General features: G+C 38.8%; 3 protein-coding genes across 3 annotated transcripts; 1 reads left to right on the top strand and 2 right to left on the bottom strand.

Annotated features, from left to right (window-relative positions):
• The first annotated feature begins 5,626 nt into the window (after positions 1–5,626).
• LOC110890654 (transcription repressor OFP13) lies at positions 5,627–6,819 on the top strand. Its single transcript, XM_022138273.2, has one exon. The coding sequence runs from the start codon at positions 5,801–5,803 to the stop codon at positions 6,551–6,553; it is 753 nt and encodes a 250-aa protein (XP_021993965.1). The 5' UTR covers positions 5,627–5,800; the 3' UTR covers positions 6,554–6,819.
• A 1,651-nt stretch (positions 6,820–8,470) lies between these two features.
• LOC110888526 (uncharacterized mitochondrial protein AtMg00810-like) lies at positions 8,471–9,631 on the bottom strand. The gene has a single exon (XM_022136050.1). The coding sequence runs from the start codon at positions 9,629–9,631 to the stop codon at positions 8,471–8,473; it is 1,161 nt and encodes a 386-aa protein (XP_021991742.1).
• A 5,517-nt stretch (positions 9,632–15,148) lies between these two features.
• LOC110888525 lies at positions 15,149–16,078 on the bottom strand. The gene has a single exon (XM_022136049.1). The coding sequence runs from the start codon at positions 16,076–16,078 to the stop codon at positions 15,149–15,151; it is 930 nt and encodes a 309-aa protein (XP_021991741.1).
• Positions 16,079–19,585: the final 3,507 nt, after the last annotated feature.

The raw sequence follows: 19,585 nt of genomic DNA, 5'->3' as shown, positions 1-19,585 counted from the left end.
CACATAAATATATTAACTTGTAACTATATTGGTGTGATTAAAATAGAGTGGACGTAGGAAATCTAAAAACAGAAATAAACTAAAATACTTTACATTCATGTTGATAACTTTTAGGGAGGTATACATCATTGTTTGTAATGTATACATCAATTTTTACTTTTAATTATGTTGTTCAATCTCACGCCTTCTTTTGACCATATTGTTAATGTTTTTTTTGACAGAAAATAGTTATACCCCCTTTGAGGTGACTTAATCATATAACTTTTTCGTTGGCGAGCCACTTGATTCGACATTCAAGGTTATTTAAATCATACACTGGTTATAGTTTCTATAAGGTTTGTGTTTATTTAATTTAAATACTACTATAAAAATGACTACTAGTGACGGTAGAGCCGTCACAAAAAGCTCGTTAGCGATGGTAAACAAAACTTTGCACAAACCCTTGCGACATGCAGTTTCGTATTGAGAAAAAGATTCTTCACTAAGTTTGTTAACATGTTTTTCATGATGAAAATAATATGTGTTCCTCACTAAGTACAAGTATAAATGTATGAAGTAAAAGAAAGGCCATTATGACTATGGAATGTAGAAAATCATTGCTAGCATGTTGAGAATACTCGAACTTAGATTGAAGAGTAGAGTTAGTAACGTACTTACCTTGTTACTTGTAACATGTGGAGCTTTTATAGAATTAGAGTAACGATGAGGATAGAAGTTGTTACCCGTTATAGATTGTAGTACATATACATTAACATGACATGAAATTCTTCAAAAGATTGATGATATACGCGACTCACATAAAGGTCATACCAATGAAGAAAGACATACGCAATGTTTCAAGTTTGTAATGTTTAAAAATGAACTTCAAGAAAAAAAAAAGTGTGTCCCAAGAGTGGTAGCCTAATGAACTCCCATAAAGGGACTCAATGAAAGGGGTGAATAGTGTCAAGTATGATTAAATTTAACTTATAAGTCATTGGCATTTCCAAAGGAGGGTAGAAAGGTAAAAATTAAGCTTAGCTTCATTGAGGAGCCAACTCGTATACTAGACAAGAAGACAAGGAAGCTAAAGTATATATATCTAAAGTATAATTGTAACCTATGGCGAACCCAAGAATTATTGGCTTGGGATACGGATGAGTGGTTCAAGCATACTTTCAAGGGATGCGGTCAGATTTTTTGTCTAAAAATTCATTAAATTCTTTTTTTAAGAGGTGCGCCCACCCACACATACACTTAGGTCCACCCCTGATTGCAACTCAATAGAATTCCCAAGACCATTTGTGACTAGACTAAAGAGATGATCGAGGGAATGAAATCAACAAATAGAATTATACTTATGGTTCAAGTGCAATAGCAAGAGCGAAAAGGTCTCAAAGGACTTAAGAATTTGTGGAGGAAATAATAGAGAAGTATCCACACTTAACACATGTGTCGCCTAACGTTTTTTCACAGGTCATGTAGGCTTAGCTATTCCGGTTGTTTAAAGTTTTTCACATAATACATAAATCGACCTATTAAGGTAACTTTAGGTAACTATAAGTGTTAAAATCCTTGACAGCATATGGTTACCAAAGGCTAGTTTAGAACCAACCGACTTTGAAAAGTGGGTCTTATAAACCAAGTATAAATGTACTTATTGTGATCTAGGTTTATCTTGTTCAATAACGTGAAACTTGAGATCGGAAGCATTACAAGTCCCCGCATAAACAAACACTAAGGTGAGTTTTTGCAACAACTCCCATTTTTAATTTGTTTCAATCACATGTAACCAATTTTTATAATTTCTTATTTACGTAATATTGTTAACGTTTCAATTTAAATGTTTTTTTTCTCTAACTTTATAAGATTTATACAAATTTATTAAGTTTTTTTTTAATTACATGATATTGAAACGAAAGTTATCAAATTTCATATTACGACAATAAAAAAAAAACAGTTTATCACAATATATAATTTGGTTAAAAAAATTAAGTGTAAAAAATGATGACAATATGCAAACTGATATAATTTCGTTAGAAAAATTAAGTGTAAAAGATGATAACAATATTGCAAACTGAAGCATGTTCGTAAGGGTATACGGGGCGTTCTCGGGGAGTGGTTTCGGTGATGGGTTTCCCCGATCGGGAACACCGCCGCCATCACTGCGGGGTCCCGAATCGGGGTGTGAATTGGGTGTGGGTTCACCGCGTGAAGATGGCACAACTTTCGAAAGAGACCGTTGACAAACGGTCAAATTTATAAAAAAAAAAAATCAATTTTTTTAAACAATATATATCTAACCAACCTAATTCATTTTTTTTACCACATTCACAACTCTCAAACCCACACCAAAACTCTCAAACTCAAATCTTTCAAACACAAAATGGATTCCAAGCTTCCGTTTCTTTCTACCCTACCCGACTTTCCCGACGATGGAGATGCATCGTCAAGCGATAGTAGCTTAATTTTCTTCCAAAATCTCATCCAACAAGCGGAGCTACTAGACACGGCATCGTCTAGTAAAAAAAATTATGTCCGTCGAGATCGTGTGGGGGGCCACGAGACACTCATGGCCGATTATTTTGATGAAAATCCAAAATTTAATGAAGATACTTTTCGTCACAGGTTTCGTATGTCCAAGTCTTTGTTCCTAAAAATTGTTAGTGACGTGGAAGCGTATGACGAGTGGTTTCAAGAAGGCTTAGACGGGAGAATGAAGAAAAGCTTTACACCGTTGCAAAAGGTTACTTCGGCAATTAAACAACTTGCAACCGGTAACCCACCAGACGAGGGGGACGAGTATTTAAATATGTCTGAAAGGACCTCTCGTGAGTGCCTTGAATATTTCTGCGAGACGGTATGTAAAAGGTATGGCGGTGAATTCCTACGTAGACCAACGAGCCACGACATCGCGCTATTGTATCAGGCTCATGAGGAGAGGCATCACCTACCTGGTATGTTAGGGAGTCTGGATTGTACACACTTCGTCTGGAGAATGTGCCCCACAGAATTGCGTGGACAATACATGAGAGGCGATCATCAATACCCGATGGTTATGTTAGAAGCGGTAGCGTCTCAAGATTTGTGGATTTGGCATGCTTTTTGTGGGCCAGCGGGTTCACAAAACGACATCAACGTGCTGCAACAATCTCCGTTATTTCTTGCTCAACGAAACGGAACGGCGCCAAATTGTCCATTTCAAGTGAACAACCACTTATACAAACGCGGGTATTATCTTACTGATGGGATCTACCCTACCTGGTCCGTGTTTGTGAAGTCTTTTCCATATCCACACGACCCGAACGAAAAAAAGTTCAAGAGGCAACACGAGGCCGCAAGAAAAGATGTGGAACGGGCGTTTGGTGTGTTAAAGTCGAAGTGGGGAATACTAAATCGTCCAATGCGTTCGAAAACGGTGAGAAAGATAAGGTCCATCGTGTATACGTGCCTTATTTTACACAACATGATTATAAAAGACGACGGAAGGGCGATAGCACCGGTTCATATTCAAGATCCTCCAGTCGAACCCGTCTTCGATGATACAGCCTATACGGAGCTCATTGACGAAGACACGCATTGGAGGCTAAAACACGATCTCGTTGAGCATCTCGGAAGTTTAGATTTGCCTCACCTTGAAGTTGATTCGGACGACGAGTAGTTTGTTTTTATATTTTTCTAGGTTGAATGTATTTTTTTTTCTAGTTCGAATGTTTTTTTTTTAATTTAATGAAATGTCTTTTATTTAATTTTTATTTTTATTAATCTTTTTTTAATTTGTAAACATGCATCATTTTAGAAAAAAAAAAAAAAACAACTCCCCTAATAGGGGAGTGCCGCCATCAAAAAGGGGTATTAGGGGAGTGTTAGAGGGGAGTTGACGTGGCTTATTCTGGTTGGTTACGTGTAAGAGGGGGGAGTCACCTATTAGGTGAACACCCCTTACACCCTAAAAGATGATTCGAATTATGTATGCATTGTAGATATGACAGGTGATTATATACATTCCTAAACCGTTATGAGAGTTCGCATTACAGATACATCTTTAACTTATTTGTTTTTATATATAGTTTGCTATATTTTTAACCTACTCTTTAGTAAACTTAAAACAATAAATGTATACATATGAAACAACATCTGATGACGACGGGGGTAGCTCAAGACTAAATAAAGTGACTAAATATGCAAATGCTCAAATGGTTAAACGGTTCAATGGTTAAAAAGTTGTAAGATGGGAAAAGCGAGGAGGAAACAGTGGCCAGTCACATCCGGAGCTCGCTTCACCAACTCATGGCCGCAAAAGCAAAGCAGGTCTGCACAATGCACGCTATTACCCAGGGGTTAAAAGCCTTTAACCCCCAAAAGGGGAAACCCTCCACTGCAAGCAAGGTTACTAGTCTAATACAATCTACTTCGGGAGATATCTTCTCTTATAAATTGACACTTCATTTACTTCAAAAGACATCTCCTGGCCAGCTCTGATTCTCCAATCTCTGGTCATTCGTGTGGAGTACTTGTTCACACACAAGTCACTCCTTCTCACATTCAACACACACATTCCATTTGCTCCTACTTCCGAATCTGAATACATTTCAGAGAAGGAATCTTCAGCAAATAATAATAACAAACTAGTAAACCTCCTTCCACGTCTTGCAAACGTGGGGGGGGCCGCGACCTGCGTTAGGCAAAGTTGAACCCTTCAACCCTTTTGCCTAACCAACCCAGCTACTACCGTTGGTCTTGTATTTGTTGCATCAACATCAATTTATTTGTAATTAAAATAACAAAAAAAACATATACTAAAATAGGATAGAGTTAGGCTATAAAGTCCAAAACTCTTAGAAAATGTATAAAGTGTGAGAAATCTATGTAGCTATTGTGTTTTAAATTGTAGACATGATTTTTAGATTCTTTTGGTATCATATCATATGGAAAAACACCAAACGTAACTATTTAAAACACAATGAAATGAATCCTATACATGATATTTAAAATACATTAATTAATTTTCTTGACATGGTGTTTTAAATTATTTGTCTATAATATATTTCATTGTGTTTTAAATTTTTCCCTATGGTGTTTTTCTATATAACATCATGACAAAAAAACCTAAAACATTATGCTTTAAATTTAAAACACAATGTCTATATAGACTTGTTAATAAGCTGGTAGTGGAGTGGTACAGAGAGACCTAATATTCTAAGTGACCCCGGTTCGATTCCTGCAACCCCCCCCCCCCATTTAGTTTCGGCTGCACCTGGTGATGATGGTAGACTATGCGAGTATGCAGCGATTGCTAGTTCGATCCTTGAACTGAGCGAGTTTTACCTCACCGTACTGTTGTGCCTTTGGACCAGTGTTCACAAGCTTCGCCCTAGGTGAGGGTTTTCCTCGATTTAGGGGCAAGTGTATCCCGATATAGTGAATTTCGCCACTAGCCAAATTAAAGGATTCGTTGGTCATTTAAAAAAAATAATATCTACATAGACTTCTCTACTTTATAAAAGTTTTTGACTTTATAGCCAACTCATACCAACATATATCCTCTTGTATCGAAGTTATTTCATAACCAAAGTCATATAGTAACTCTCATAATTAAAAATCCAAAAGAAAAATAACATCATATGAAGCATAAAAAACTGGTAGGAGGTAGATAAATAGATGATATTAATGACACATAAGAAAGTCCCTACCAGCCCGCTTTCCATTCCACCTCTCTCTCTTTTTCTCTATCTGTGATCGCCATTAATGCCGATGGATTACAACACATACAACTCAGAACTCTACACACACACGCATTTCAATTCAAACACTTGACTAAATGGGGAAGAAGAACATGAACCACCTCATCCCTTCTATGTTCTTACTCAACAAACACATCTGGTTATGGCCCTCCTGCAACACCCATCCCAAAACCCTATCTTTCCGAGCCACCACTCATCACTTTATAAACCCCAACAACAACAACAACAACCCATTGGTTCCACTTGAACTTGACCCAGAAGTTGATCAGTTTAATACACTCGGTTGTTCCTACTTCACCAACTCATCAGAATATTATTATTCTCCCAGCATTTCAACCGAGTCAGACTCTGTGGAGAGCATTGTTCGCGGTGCCCGCTCACATGAACGCTTGTTTTTCGAGCCTGATTCGACGAGTTGTTTGATTCTTGATGGTAAAGGAAGTGGGAGGCAATGTACGTCGGAGATTAGTGAAAATGGTGGTGGTTTGCCGTATAAAGAGAGTGTGGCGGTGGTGATGGAGACGGAGGATCCTTATGATGATTTCAAGAAATCTATGAAGGAGATGGTGGAGATTCATGAGTTGAAAGATTGGGATTGTTTGGAGGAGTTGTTGGGGTGGTATTTGAGGATGAATGATGAGGATAACCATGAGTTTATTGTTGGTGCTTTCTTTGATTTGCTTGCTGGGATTAATTCCGGCGGTGGTGGTGGCGGTGGCGGCGGTGGTGATGGTGGTGTGAGTGTTTGTTGTGTTGATCATTCTTCAGCTTCTTTAACTTCTCCTGCTTCCACTTTTTCTTCTCCTATTTCTTCTCCTAATGGTAATTAACTAATTGTGTATATGGCTAGATTTCTTGGATATATATATTTTGTTATAAATCATATAACTCTTTTATTGAACTCATCATATCAATTACTAATCACCGATGATCTAATGGTATGGTGATTGACGTTCACAAAATTGATGTGAATATAAATCACTGGCTCATTGCATAAGCAAAGTTAATAGATGGTTACGTGAATATAAATCATTGGCTCATTGCATATGCAAGTTAATAGCTGGTTTATGTGTAAAAGAATTGTTGTTAAAAATATGGTTACTAATGACACATTTAACTTTCTACACCTTAATTATCTTCCTGACACTATGAGAATTACTTTCATATTTCTTCAGGCATTACATACACATTTAATTTGTGTTTCTATAGGCATCATCATCATACATAATAAATCCTAATAATAACAAAGTTATGATAGGGTCTAGGAGGGTAAGACGTAGACAACCTTATCTTTACTCCGTAGAAATAGAGAGGTTGTTTCTAAGGAGACATCCGACTCGATAGTAGTTTTGTATCAAGCCTTGGACAAGAGACACATAACACTCGGCAATCGGGACAAAAGCCGATATGTGCATGTACCCCCTTGTCTTTCAGCTATCAACCCCACCACATGATGCATGATTAGTCGTCCGCCGCTTTTAATGTTATTTTCATGAAATTATTAAAATAACGCTTAAAATTAGTGCAATTTCACTTTTGCCCCCTGATAGCCCACACATATATACATTATATGCACACAGAGCAAAATTTGTGTTCCTATAGGCAAGGATACAAATAGAATCTAAAGAATAAGGTTGGAAAAAACATATATATATATTTTTTTTGAACGGTAAAAGTTACTCGTTAGCAAAACAACTTTACTTATTCAGGTTTAATATGAGATCTACAGTTTAAAAGACTATGTCTATACCAAGTGAGCTAGCCCACGTTATAAAAGAAAAAAGTTAAATACTCATATGCATTTCAACTAAAAGGACTAAAGGAGGAGAGATATTTTAAGAGTCAGAGTTGAACTATGGTAGACATGTGATTATTAAAAGAAAAGATTGATTCATTTCACTTAGTTAATGAACATGAGACAAATAGACAGGATGCCAAGTAATGTAATAACAAAAAACAATGATCCGAATCAGAATTAAAACTTGATGGAGAAATTAATTAGAACGCCAAGGCAAAAAGAATCAAAACATCAAACATCTGCCCATCTTGTGAGTACGTTGATATGAAATGAAATTAATTTGGGGTACTATCCCAGTCACATGTGTTGCGGGAAAAATGGCAAGCATTTAAAACCATTGATTGATACACCTACAACTTGTGTTTTCTTTTTGTCAAACTCAACCAAAAAAAGCTAGCTAGCGTGTTCCTATTTAATTAATACAAATACAAGGATTTGAAAGCTACAATAACACAATGAAAAACTAATTATGTTTTATCAGATTTTGTTATAACCCGTTAACATATTTTTATAATTTTATTACTTCAAACTTTTAACTATATCTAGTGTTTTAAGCACATTTTTTACAACGATGTTTTGACTTGCAATATTAAAGAGTGAGGTATACTTTTATATTGCTGTTATTGTTGTTGTTAAAATCACCTCATCTTCTCTTCCTTATCACCATTAAACCCATAAAGCCAAGAGTAAAATATTTATGTTCCCACAAAAACCAAGAATCAACCGAGGTGATGGAGGTGAATCAAAGGTGGAATTTATATATACTAAAAACAAACTACTTAAGTGGAATAGCGTCACACAGTTGCCTTGAAATAATAGGATCCTTGATCCTTGTCCCTCTTAGTATTTCCATTATATAGAAAGATTACAATCCCATAAATTAGGGATGATTACAAAGGATATGGAAACAATATTAATTACAAAATAACTTATACAAATATATTATCTATTACACCCCCGCAGTCGAAGCCGGAAGTGAACGAAGGCTGAGACTGGATCGAAAATCTTCAAATAGCACCCGTGGCAAGCCCTTGGTAAATATATCAGCAATCTGGTATCTGGAAGGAACATGAAGAACACGCACTTGACCTTGTTGAACTTTTTCCCGAACAAAATGTATATCTAATTCGATGTGTTTGGTGCGTTGATGTTGAACTGGATTGCTGGATAGATAGATCGCGCTAACGTTGTCACAATAAACAAGGGTGGCAGTTGTTAGTGGTCGCTGAAGTTCGAGAAGAAGGTTGCAAAGCCAACAAATTTCAGCGACAACATTGGCAACTCCACGATACTCAGCTTCCGCACTAGAGCGGGAAATAGTCGCTTGCCGTTTAGACGACCAAGAAATCAAATTGTCACCATAATAAACACAAAATCCACTAGTGGAGCGACGTGTGTCCGGGCAACCTGCCCAATCAGCGTCTGAATAGACAATTAAACGCGGAACCTTAGACGGACCGAGTGTGAGCCCGAAACTAGTAGTGCCACGAATATATCGAATTATGCGCTTCAGGGCATTCCAGTGATCCGTCTTAGGAGCATGCATGTGGATACATATTTGTTGAACAGCATAGCTAATATCCGGTCTGGTAAATGTTAGGTACTGAAGAGCACCCGCAAGACTGCGATACAAAGTTGGGTCGTGAAAATCAGTGCCGGAGTCCAAACCAAGTTTGGAGTGAGTGTCAACAGGGGTTTGCACTGGGTTACACGAGGTCATACCAGCTCGTTCAATGATTTCTTGTGCGTATGCTTGTTGTGAGAGAAACATGGTGTCTTTATGTCGTTTGACTGAAAGGCCGAGGAAGAAGCTGAGCGACCTGAGATCTTTCATAGCAAACTCTTTGGCGAGGGGAGACATGAGAGCAGTGCGTAAAGATTCTGAAGAAGTAACAAGAATGATGTCGTCGACATAGAGAAGTAGATATGCGACCCGAAGACCCTGGTGAAGCGTGAAGAGAGACGCATCACATTTACTTTGTACAAACCCCAATGTTAAGACAAAATCAGTGAACCTTTGATACCATGACCGCGGAGCCTGTTCGAGCCTGTATAAGGATCTCTTTAGACGATAAACGTGATCCGGGTAGTCTTTGCTACGAAACCCCATAGGTTGATACATGTATACCGTCTCATGTAAATGACCATGCAAGAATGCATTTGTAACATCCAGCTGACGTACCTACCAATTCTGTGATAAGGCAATGGAAAGAACCGTACGTATGGTGGCAGGCTTAACAACAGGACTGAAGGTTTCCCTACAATCAACACCAACCTGTTCAAGGCAACCGTCACAAACCAACCTTGCCTTGTACCGTTCCAAGGACCCATCGGATTTAAACTTGTGTTTGAATAACCACATGCATCTAATGACATTCATGTTTGGCAGCCTCGGTGTTAATTCCCATGTCTCGTTCTTAATAAGAGCATGGTATTCGTCAGTCATGGCTTTATGCCAAACCGGTATGGACAAGGCATCGATGGGGGGGGGGGGGTTTTGGGAATGGGTATAATGGTTGAGGTGTTAAGGTTAAGACGAGTCTTGGGTTTAGTAATGCCATCCATGGCGCGTGTGTGCATGGTGCGGGTGGTGGGTTGGACGTTTGGGGACGGGTGGGAGGTGTTCGTGGGCTGGGTTATGGTTGTGGTTGGTGAGGGTGGCGACGGATGTTGGGCTGAAATGGTAGGTGTGGTAGGGGCAGCCGAGTGGGCCGGGTGGGTTATGTGTGGAGTGTGGGCCGAGAGGGTATCAGGGGGTGGTTTGGGCCGGTTGGGTTGTGTGAGGAGTGTGGGCCGAGAGGGTATCAGGGGGGTGGTTTGGGCCGGTTGGGTTGTGTGAGGAGTATGGGCCGAGAGGGGATCAGGTAAGCTGGCTTGGGCCGGTTGGGTTATGTGACTAGTTGGGTTGACATGGGGCCAAAGAACAGGAGGGAAAACAGAGAGAAATTCATAGGAAGGAGTGGGGTGAATGGTGTTAGCAAAAGGGAAGGTGGTTTCGTCAAACGCTACATGTCGAGATAGAATAATTTGTTTTGTTTTTAGATTAAAACATTTGTAGTGTCACACCCCTTTCTGCGGCGGAAGCACGAGGTGTGATCATGAAAGGTTCTCATTGCATACGAAAGGTAAACATACTACATGCTCAAAAATAACTTCAAACATTACATTACTGAAAACATAAGTCAAGTGTTTGCAACACGTGATAGCATATTGTCTTAACAGTTACAACTTTATTCAAAGATAAACAAAAGCGACATCCAAGAGCATGAGTAAAACCGCGCGCACATCCATCTTAGTTACCTGAAATACATGTGAGTTTTGGAAAAACGTCAACATAATGTTGGTGTGTATTCATGCAGTTTATGTATTGAACGTTTGTATACTTTGTATGAAGAATATGGTATGTATTTTGTTTCGAATCACGTATTCATGTATGAGTCAAGTATCTCTATATGTATCAAGTGTTAATGGGTTGCAAAGCCATTAACATGTGACACGACATAGGAAGTCACCAAACCATAGGCATTTTTCTGTAGTCGATTCACGACTGAGACACAAAAACACTGCTTGGTTTTAGTTGTCACCAAGAGTGGGGCTGCCCTGGAACCCATTAGATCTAACCTTTTGTTCTGCGGTCTTAGTATGTACACGATTAATGGTGCTTATGGTACCCTATTCGTGACACGATTTCTCGTATCAATTCTTGGCACTAGTTTTCGCCAAGAGTACTTCTCGTTTTTAGTACACAACATACCAATTTGTAAATATTGAAGTATTTGTAACATGTATTTCACCCCCGAGTTATAAAACTGAAAACAGTTAAAAGAAAAGGGGGAGCATGAACTCACAACTTTGCGTTCCTTGCGTCGTAAACTTCACCGGATTTGCTTATCTAGCGTCGTGACCTAAACGTGTTTTTATTAATGTTAGTCACTGAACTTGTATCGCACAAGTACAAGTCACTATCTTTTGTGTACATATTCTTGTGTTAAAAATAATTTATATTTTTAACTAAGTGTCTTACTTATATTATTTTCTCAAAAATAAATATAAGTTCCTTGTATTTTGCACCCAAATTATGTATCTTGTATGTTGTATGTGTATTTTTGTAACAAAAATTATGGCGAGGTTTATATTCGAAAAACATAGTTTAGAACACACTAGTAAACATTTGTCTAGAAAATATTTACTAAGTGTTAGGATTTTTAGAAAATTTCACCACAGTATCCTTTGTAAATGGAGGTGTCCATGCTTAATTGCATATCATTTTCTTTTACAAATATCCCGTAGATCGTTCGCACATAACAAACCCGACAATTAGACATGCAATATATTACTTATGTCATTTCAGCTTTATTACTCAAAGCTGGACTGTTTTTGAGCATTTTAATAAAATAGTTAACCTTTTCCAGAAATTCCCAAATTTTTACAGAGGGTCTTATACGTTCCAAATTTTATTGTGTAAAAATATCGGGGTCCAGTTCATTACCAATATTTTATAGAAATTCATTTACCGGACTGAAATCAGATTTGTCACTTTCTGACTGCAGTCTACGGAATAATTCACTAAAAATTAATCGTAAGTCTGATTGACGAAATTCTAGTTGGAGGATCACCGCGACAACAGTGACCATCTACAGTAAAAATTCCATGAGCTGTTTCTACTCAGTTTTTAAATTATGACTCCGAATACAACACACTTTTTATGTAGTAAAAACACAGCTTGAGCTGCTGTCTAAAAACAGTCCTTTAAAAATAGTAAAAACCTCGAAAAATTACGATTCCAGTGCCATTTGATCCGTTTTTCGAAAATGTATATTTTAGGCTTCAGAAAATCAGTTTTTCGATTTATAACGATCCAGTTACAGCCTGTTGAAGTTGGCTGAAAATGCTAGTCAGCATGCTTTTTAGAGTGTAAATGTTACTAAAAACGCATTAACAAATGTCCTAACAACGGGTTTATCAATAAATTAATGATCAAATATCATGTATGATTCAACCCAACCCTCATCCAACAAGATTTCATCTTCAAATAATCTTTTATGTTCAAGTTTCATGTAAAGTTTCATATTCTTCATCTTAGTGTTCTTGTTCTTGTGATTTAAACTTAAACATCAAACTACAATTTTTGATCACCAAAAACAAGATGAACAAGGGTGTACAAGTAACTTACTACTAGCACAAGGCTAGGGTAGGATCTAGTGATGAAGATGATGAGAAAAAGATGAAGGATAAGCAAGAAACAAAGCTCCTTTGAAAGCCCTTCAAGATGCAACCTCCATGGATCAACTTAGATACTTGAATGAAGCTTGAAGATGGATGAATGGGGTGGTGTAGTGGTGGTGATGGTGGTGGTTGTGGGCAGCCGTGAGGGAGAGAGAGAGTGAGGAGAGAGAGTGAAATGATGAAGTGTGATTGTGATCTTAGGGGCCATGCTTTATGTAGATACTATCACATATTTTGGTCACCAAAGCAAGTAACCTATCTAATAAATAATTGAGATAAAATCTTGAGCAAGATATGAGAATCATGGTGGATGATTTGTGGGTCCCCTATGGCTGAAAATCGGTTTAGGGGGGGGGGGGTTAATGTAGATAGTAATGGTAGTTCAATTCCAAGTAATATGCTTTCATAAGTTATTTATTTGATTTTTAATGGGTGTTAGGGTAAACGGGGATCAAGACTAGCCAAAAATAAATAAACAATGTGTTTGGCAAAATTTTAGTGTCCCGGGTAATGTCCGGTTGTTCGGTTAAATACCGGTTCGTTAAGTGTTAAATTGCACCGTTTAGCGTCTTTCTTGTACCCTTTTGCACCCCTTTCAATTCCTGACACTTAGGGAAGTATTCTTGGACGATAAGACATAATTTATGCATGATATTTATAAGTTTAAAAGCTGGTCATAGCTGAATTTAATAAAATTATGCACTTAAAGTGCGTTTCGGGTGCTTTTTAGTGCGTATTTTAGCTTTCGGAGCGTCTGTATGTTAACCCTTGTATGGACTCTTGGGTTTTAATGCATTCTTGTCGTTGGACCTACACCTAGGTCTCAGTTCTAATGTCTGACTGCTTTCTGCAGAGTTGTTGACATATTGTGTTTTGCCGGTGAGTTTACTAGTATTTTTGACGCAACGCTCTAGTTAATGCATAAAGCAATATTTTGTAGTATTAAACGTGCATGAATTCACATGTATATAATGTAATCAATCAATGTTGACATTTAAGCACATAATTGCAGTCATTAAATAATTATTAAAATGTACGAAAATTACCGGTTTGGTGCCAGTTGTCACATGTAGCCACGATGTGTAGAGGGGTAGCCCAAGAAGACGCATGGTGCGGATCTAGGGTCAAGTTTGTGAATGGTGGTGGCGGGGGTCAAGGGGTAACAGAGGCACCCGAAGACCCGTAGGTGGTCGTATGATGGTGTGCGATGGTAAAGAAGTTCAGTGGGTGTTTTGTTGTGAAGGTGTTTGACGGGTAGGATGTTTAGTATGTAAGTGGCGGTTTCAAGGGCGTGATGCCAAAAGATATTTGGTAGAGAGGCATGGGTGACGATGGTGCGGATCATATTATTTATGGTTCGAATCATGCGTTCCGCTTTTCCGTTTTGAGACGACGTGTGTGGACACGAGTGTCCAAAAAGAATACCATGGGAAGAAAAGAAGGTTTGAAACGATGAGTTGATGTATTCAGTACCGTTATCACATTGAAAAGTTTTGATAGGGCGTTCAAATTGGGTGGTGGTCTGTTTGTGGAAGTGACAAAACATGGTATATACTTATGATTTATTTGACAACGGGTATGTCCATAAAAAATTTGTAACATCATCAACAAACAATATGTAATATCTATGACCGTTAGAACTCAAAATGGGAGAAGTCCATAAATCACTATGAATAAGATCAAACGGTAAAAAAATTCGAGTATCAGATTTAGCAAATGGTAGTCTAATACTTTTGCCAATTACACAAGATTGACAAAGGTCTTTATGAAAACTTGGAAATTGAACAAAATCAGAAGATTTTAATGACTGTAATGGTGCACGACCAGGATGTCCAAGGCGTTGGTGCCATAGGCTAGCAGTGATAGCAGCAAAGGTTGATGGAAAAGTGGTGGTTCCTGGTCCGAGCACGAGGGGATAGAGGTCACCACTGCTGTTGCACCGGAGGATAGGGATCCGGCTCTTGTAGTCCTTCACAAGAAAACCAAAAGGGTCAAATTCGACAGAAACAGAATTGTCGGTTGTAAACCGACGAACAGAGATTAAGTTTTTAAGTAATTTTGGGGCGTATAGGACGTTTTTAAGAACAACGGGTGGAAAGGGTGGTGGTAGCGTTTGGTTGCCATGTCCAAGTACCGGGATGGTGGAGCCATCGCCGACGATTATTTGTTGTCCCATGCTATTATTAGAAAAAGAATCAAAATTAACAGATGTGTTAGACATGTTACCTGTTGCACCGATGTCCATGTAGCCGGTGGGTTCCTATGGCGGATTGAGAGACATTGCCTGAAGGGCCTGGTTGATATCGGTGGGTGTGTAAGCCGTATGGTGAGCTTGGCTTGGTGCGGACCCGAGTATTCCTGCGCCACTGGAATTGGTAGTGGACCGAGGACTTGATGTGGGCTAAGGGCAAGGGGGAGGGGCCCAATGGGTCGGATATGGAGACTGCTTAGGCGGGTTGGGCCATGGGCCGTAGGGAAGTGGCCAGTAGGAGTGAGGGTGATTGGGCCATGGATGGTAAGTGGGCTGTCCGCGACCCCATGCTTGGCGTCCGCGACCCCTGCCTCTACCGCGAGAGCGACCACCGCGTCCCCTGACTCGGTCATAAGTGTGCTCGGTTGGTTGCTGAGAAGAGGACGGGCGAGAGGATGTTGTGAGGGCCGTGCCGGTGGTCTTGGCAGCTTGAAGGGCTTGTTCTTGTTTCCGTGACTCGATAAGGCAAAGCTTTGACCGAGTCGTGGCGAATTGTGGCAGTGGGTCCTGACCTTGAAGCACAATCCCGATGCCTTCGTATTGGTCCTTAAATCCTGCGATTAATTGGAGAACGAGGGCATCATTATCCACCGGATGCCCCACGTTGGCCAACTGATCCGACAAAACTTTTAGTTCTTGACAATAAGCAGAAACGTTGGCGAAGTTTTCAAGTCTGGTGTTTGTGAATCGGTGGCGAAGATGAAGTGCCCGTGCACTCTTGTTGTCTTGGAACAGGTTTTCGAGAGTGGTCCATGCTTGATGTGCCGTAGTACCGGGTTTAATGATGGTGTGAACAAGGTCTTGAGAGATTGTTCCATAAATCCATTGAAGGACAATGGAGTCAAGTCGCTCCCAGGCTTCTTTAGTTATGGATGAATCAACAGCCTTGTCTTTATCGGTTGAAGAAGAGACGGCAGGCGGAGAACGTGGCAGAAGGCGATCATAAACCTGAAACGCTTTGCAGTGAAGTTTGAAGAGTTCCGACCAGGTGGACCAGTGGCCGGTTTCCATCTCAAGGGTCACCGGGATGGCGGTCTTGATATTTGAAACCGTGACGGCCGGGTGTAATTTGGTTTCCATGAGGGAGAGCGGGTGAAAGAGACAGCAGACTAATGGTGATGTAGGTAGGGAGAAGGTGGGCAGCCGAAAGCTTCAAGAAGAAGGAAGAGATCAGCGGGTTTAGGAGAGGAGAAGTTCCTGGTCTCGTGATACCATGAAACAAAAGGATCCTTGATCCTTCTCCCTCTTAGGGTTTCCATTATATAGAAAGATTACAATCCCATAAATTAGGGATGATTACAAAGGATATGGAAACAATATTAATTACAAAATAACTTCTACAAATATATTATCTATTATGCCTGACACTTCCTTATTGGTCAATCAAATTATGATTTTACCCCGTTGAAATTTACAGTTTTGTTATTGGTTTTGTTTTTTTTTCTCACATCCAAATTACGATTTTGCTCTCAGTTTGAATTTACAGTTTTGCGATCGTTTTTTTTTTCCTTGTCAAATTACGATTTTCCCCATTGTAAATATACAGTCATGCCATCGTTTTAATTTTTTTTATAAAATTATGGTAGTGTTTTGTGTTAATTGATTGACTCGGTGTAATTTTTATTCGTGTCTGGCAGCTGCCTAGCACACACTCATTTGTCCTAAAAAATTACAATTTCCTCAGCAGCAAGACGACTCTTCTTCTTCTCCATCGACGAAATAAACTCCCGCAACCTCTCAACTGTGGTGGATCTCATTTCCCACGACTGCGTTTACGAGGACCTTGTTTTTCCCCAACCCTTCGTCCGTCGCAAGGTATAAATAATCAATCCCACCTATCGAATGATCAATTTACTCGTTTTTCATTACAGTTTTCAACCTTTCTACACTTGCGAATTTCACAACTTCTGACAAAAAGGTTGTATATGTATCTATTATTGTTGTTTTGATTTCACAACTTCTGACAAAAAGGTTGTTTTCTATGTGGTTTGGCGCTCTTAGGTCCAAGCTACATGTTGTTACGAATTTATAGCTTGATGAGGCATATTACAGAAGCGTACTGCGGATATTCAATTAGCTAGTTACTAGTTTGTTAGTTTTTCCTACACTTGCGTTTTGCATTAGCCTTACATTTGTCTTGGCTTTGTTTTGACGTATAGACTATTATAGGAGCGTATAGCTGTAGAGGTGCTTTCTAGGGGGTTTGCGCTATTTTTCATTGTTTATTTGCTCTTTTTACCTTTTAGTACTATAGTTTTATCACCACTTTATGCTATCGGTCTGGTACGACTGTTACTATTAATACGTTTTGTCTTGTTGTTTTTGATTTCCTTAGCCACAATTTATATTATATGGATTGCGATTACTATATTTTACATATAAAAACTAGAGGGGCTTTTAGAGACACAGTTCGTTTGATGTCATAAATGTTTCTGTTTTACATGGAGAGGAAGTTTCAATGAGCTATTTTGGCTGTAATATGAACAGCAGTACTAATTGTTATTCTGATTTTTTATTTTATTTATTTTTATTTGTTGATCTTTTTGATTTTTTTATATTTTTAGCCTATCATGCCCAAATCCATCTTGACAAAAACCCATCTTGATCTAAACCCATCCAAACCTATTTCTTAATAAACTTATCCTAACCCAAACTCATCCTAATTCATACCCATCCTAACCCATTACCCAAACCTGCCCAACCCACCCATTTTGCCACCCTTGTTATTATGAATGCGCACACATCTGGTTGTTAGGTAGGTTTAAAGAAAAAAAACATAAGAGCATCAGAGATAGTTTTGAGCTATTTTCAACTTATTCATCAAGGGTTAAGTTATTCTATAAAAACTCCTAATTGTAAGAAGAATTTATAGAGTGACAAGTGTCCAATAACCTAAAACCTAAACCCACTACTGTGACACCATGAAAAAACGTGTCCAAATTATATATAGACACGTGTCCTGAACTTTAAACACGTGGGAATTTCATGAAGGACTTAAAATGTCAACATGCCAATCATAAGCCTCTGAATGACAATAAGCGGATAATATATTCTTAATCAAGTGATTGATTGAATATAACGAGCCGTTTATAAATATACTCGGGAGATGTTAAAGCTACAGGGAATAAATGTGTCAACATGTTAATACTACCTCTGAGTGACCTTTTGATATTCCTAAAGCTTTGTAAAATATAAAAATGCACCCTCATACATAGCTGATAATCAATCTAAGAATGCGGCCAAATTGGAATAATACATTCAATTTTCATGAGATGAGTTCTCACATGCCAAAAGCCGACAATACTTCACTATGGCCATTTCTAAAGAATCCAAGGAAGACACAAATGCATGGCATCATTGTGACACCTGTGTCACTTCAACCATCAAACAAATTCCAAAACAATGAAATATTGTATCTCATACTTGGGATTCGTAAAAATATGCGTATCATTTGCACACATCAACTCTTGTTCGATTTTAAGCTTTAAATCGCTCTCTGGAGGGTTATACGCGCTCTGATGCGTAAAAATAACCAGTTTAATCCAACGAACACTCCGGAATAGTGACATAGGCTTAACATACCTTAAATAACTTTTACATAACTTAGAAATAAGTTTTGAAGGCTTTGGTGTGGCAAAAACAAGTTAATTCGCTTACAGGGACTAAACTTGACAAACTGCGAAAGTATGCCAATTTGAACTGTAACTGTCACACCCCGATCTCCACGTGTCACCGGTGGGCCCGGTGTGGGGTACGTGACGTGGTTGGCGTCGTCATAGACAAACAACACAACATAATAATGCACAGCGGAAGCAGAAATAGATACATTTCAACTTTAATTAAAATGACATAATAAACATCACAAGTAGTTGAAACGGATCCACAGGCGGATCAGATAAAAATAGGATAAATTGTTCAACAGTTTATTTGTCGTCCGAGCTTGCGAGACTATAGTGGACGCTCTTAGGAAACAGCCAGCCTAGTTCGTATAGTACCTGCACTTAACCTTTTGGGAAAAATACGTCAGTTTACACTGGTAAATACAAATCAACCGACTCATTTTGAAAATGATTGAAAATTGATTTAAATGCACTAAGGCATAAATATTTTTATTAACTTGGGATAATTATGCAATATAAACTTGTGAACGAATTACATGCTACTGGTACATTTGGTGGCCCGGGATCTGCTGTCCGGGCTAAAGATTAAATGACACACCACATTAAAGAGTTATACACGTCGGGTGTACGCCTACACCCCGTGCTCTGGTCATGGCCATCTCGTAAGATAATGCCAAGGATATCCGGGACACGGTCAATAACCCCCCAAACCCTTAAAGTAAACCAAAACTGTTTAAACGAGTCGAACAAACTATTCAAGACTGTACACCCCAAGGGCGCAGGATTTGTGCGCTCGATCAAGCGGTATTCTATATACCGTACCCCAAGCCCGTATAGGGAAAATAAGTCAAAATGTATTTACCTGAGCAAGTATGAATCACAATTGGTAAGTGTAGATAACTTTTACTGGGCCTCCTAATCTGGAACAAAGGTTTATAATAACCTATTAGATTCCTAACGGGTCTTT

Source organism: Helianthus annuus, chromosome 14, assembly GCF_002127325.2.
Source record: "Helianthus annuus cultivar XRQ/B chromosome 14, HanXRQr2.0-SUNRISE, whole genome shotgun sequence".
NCBI lineage: Eukaryota > Viridiplantae > Streptophyta > Magnoliopsida > Asterales > Asteraceae > Helianthus > Helianthus annuus.
The sequence above is the reverse complement of the archived record's forward strand: the minus strand, read 5'-3'. Positions and strand labels throughout refer to the sequence as shown.

Coding starts and splice junctions, on each gene's coding strand:
- LOC110888525 (XM_022136049.1), bottom strand. CDS start 16,078: ATGGAAACCAAATTACACCCGGCCGTCACGGTTTCAAATATCAAGACC.
- LOC110888526 (XM_022136050.1), bottom strand. CDS start 9,631: ATGGGGTTTCGTAGCAAAGACTACCCGGATCACGTTTATCGTCTAAAG.
- LOC110890654 (XM_022138273.2), top strand. CDS start 5,801: ATGGGGAAGAAGAACATGAACCACCTCATCCCTTCTATGTTCTTACTC.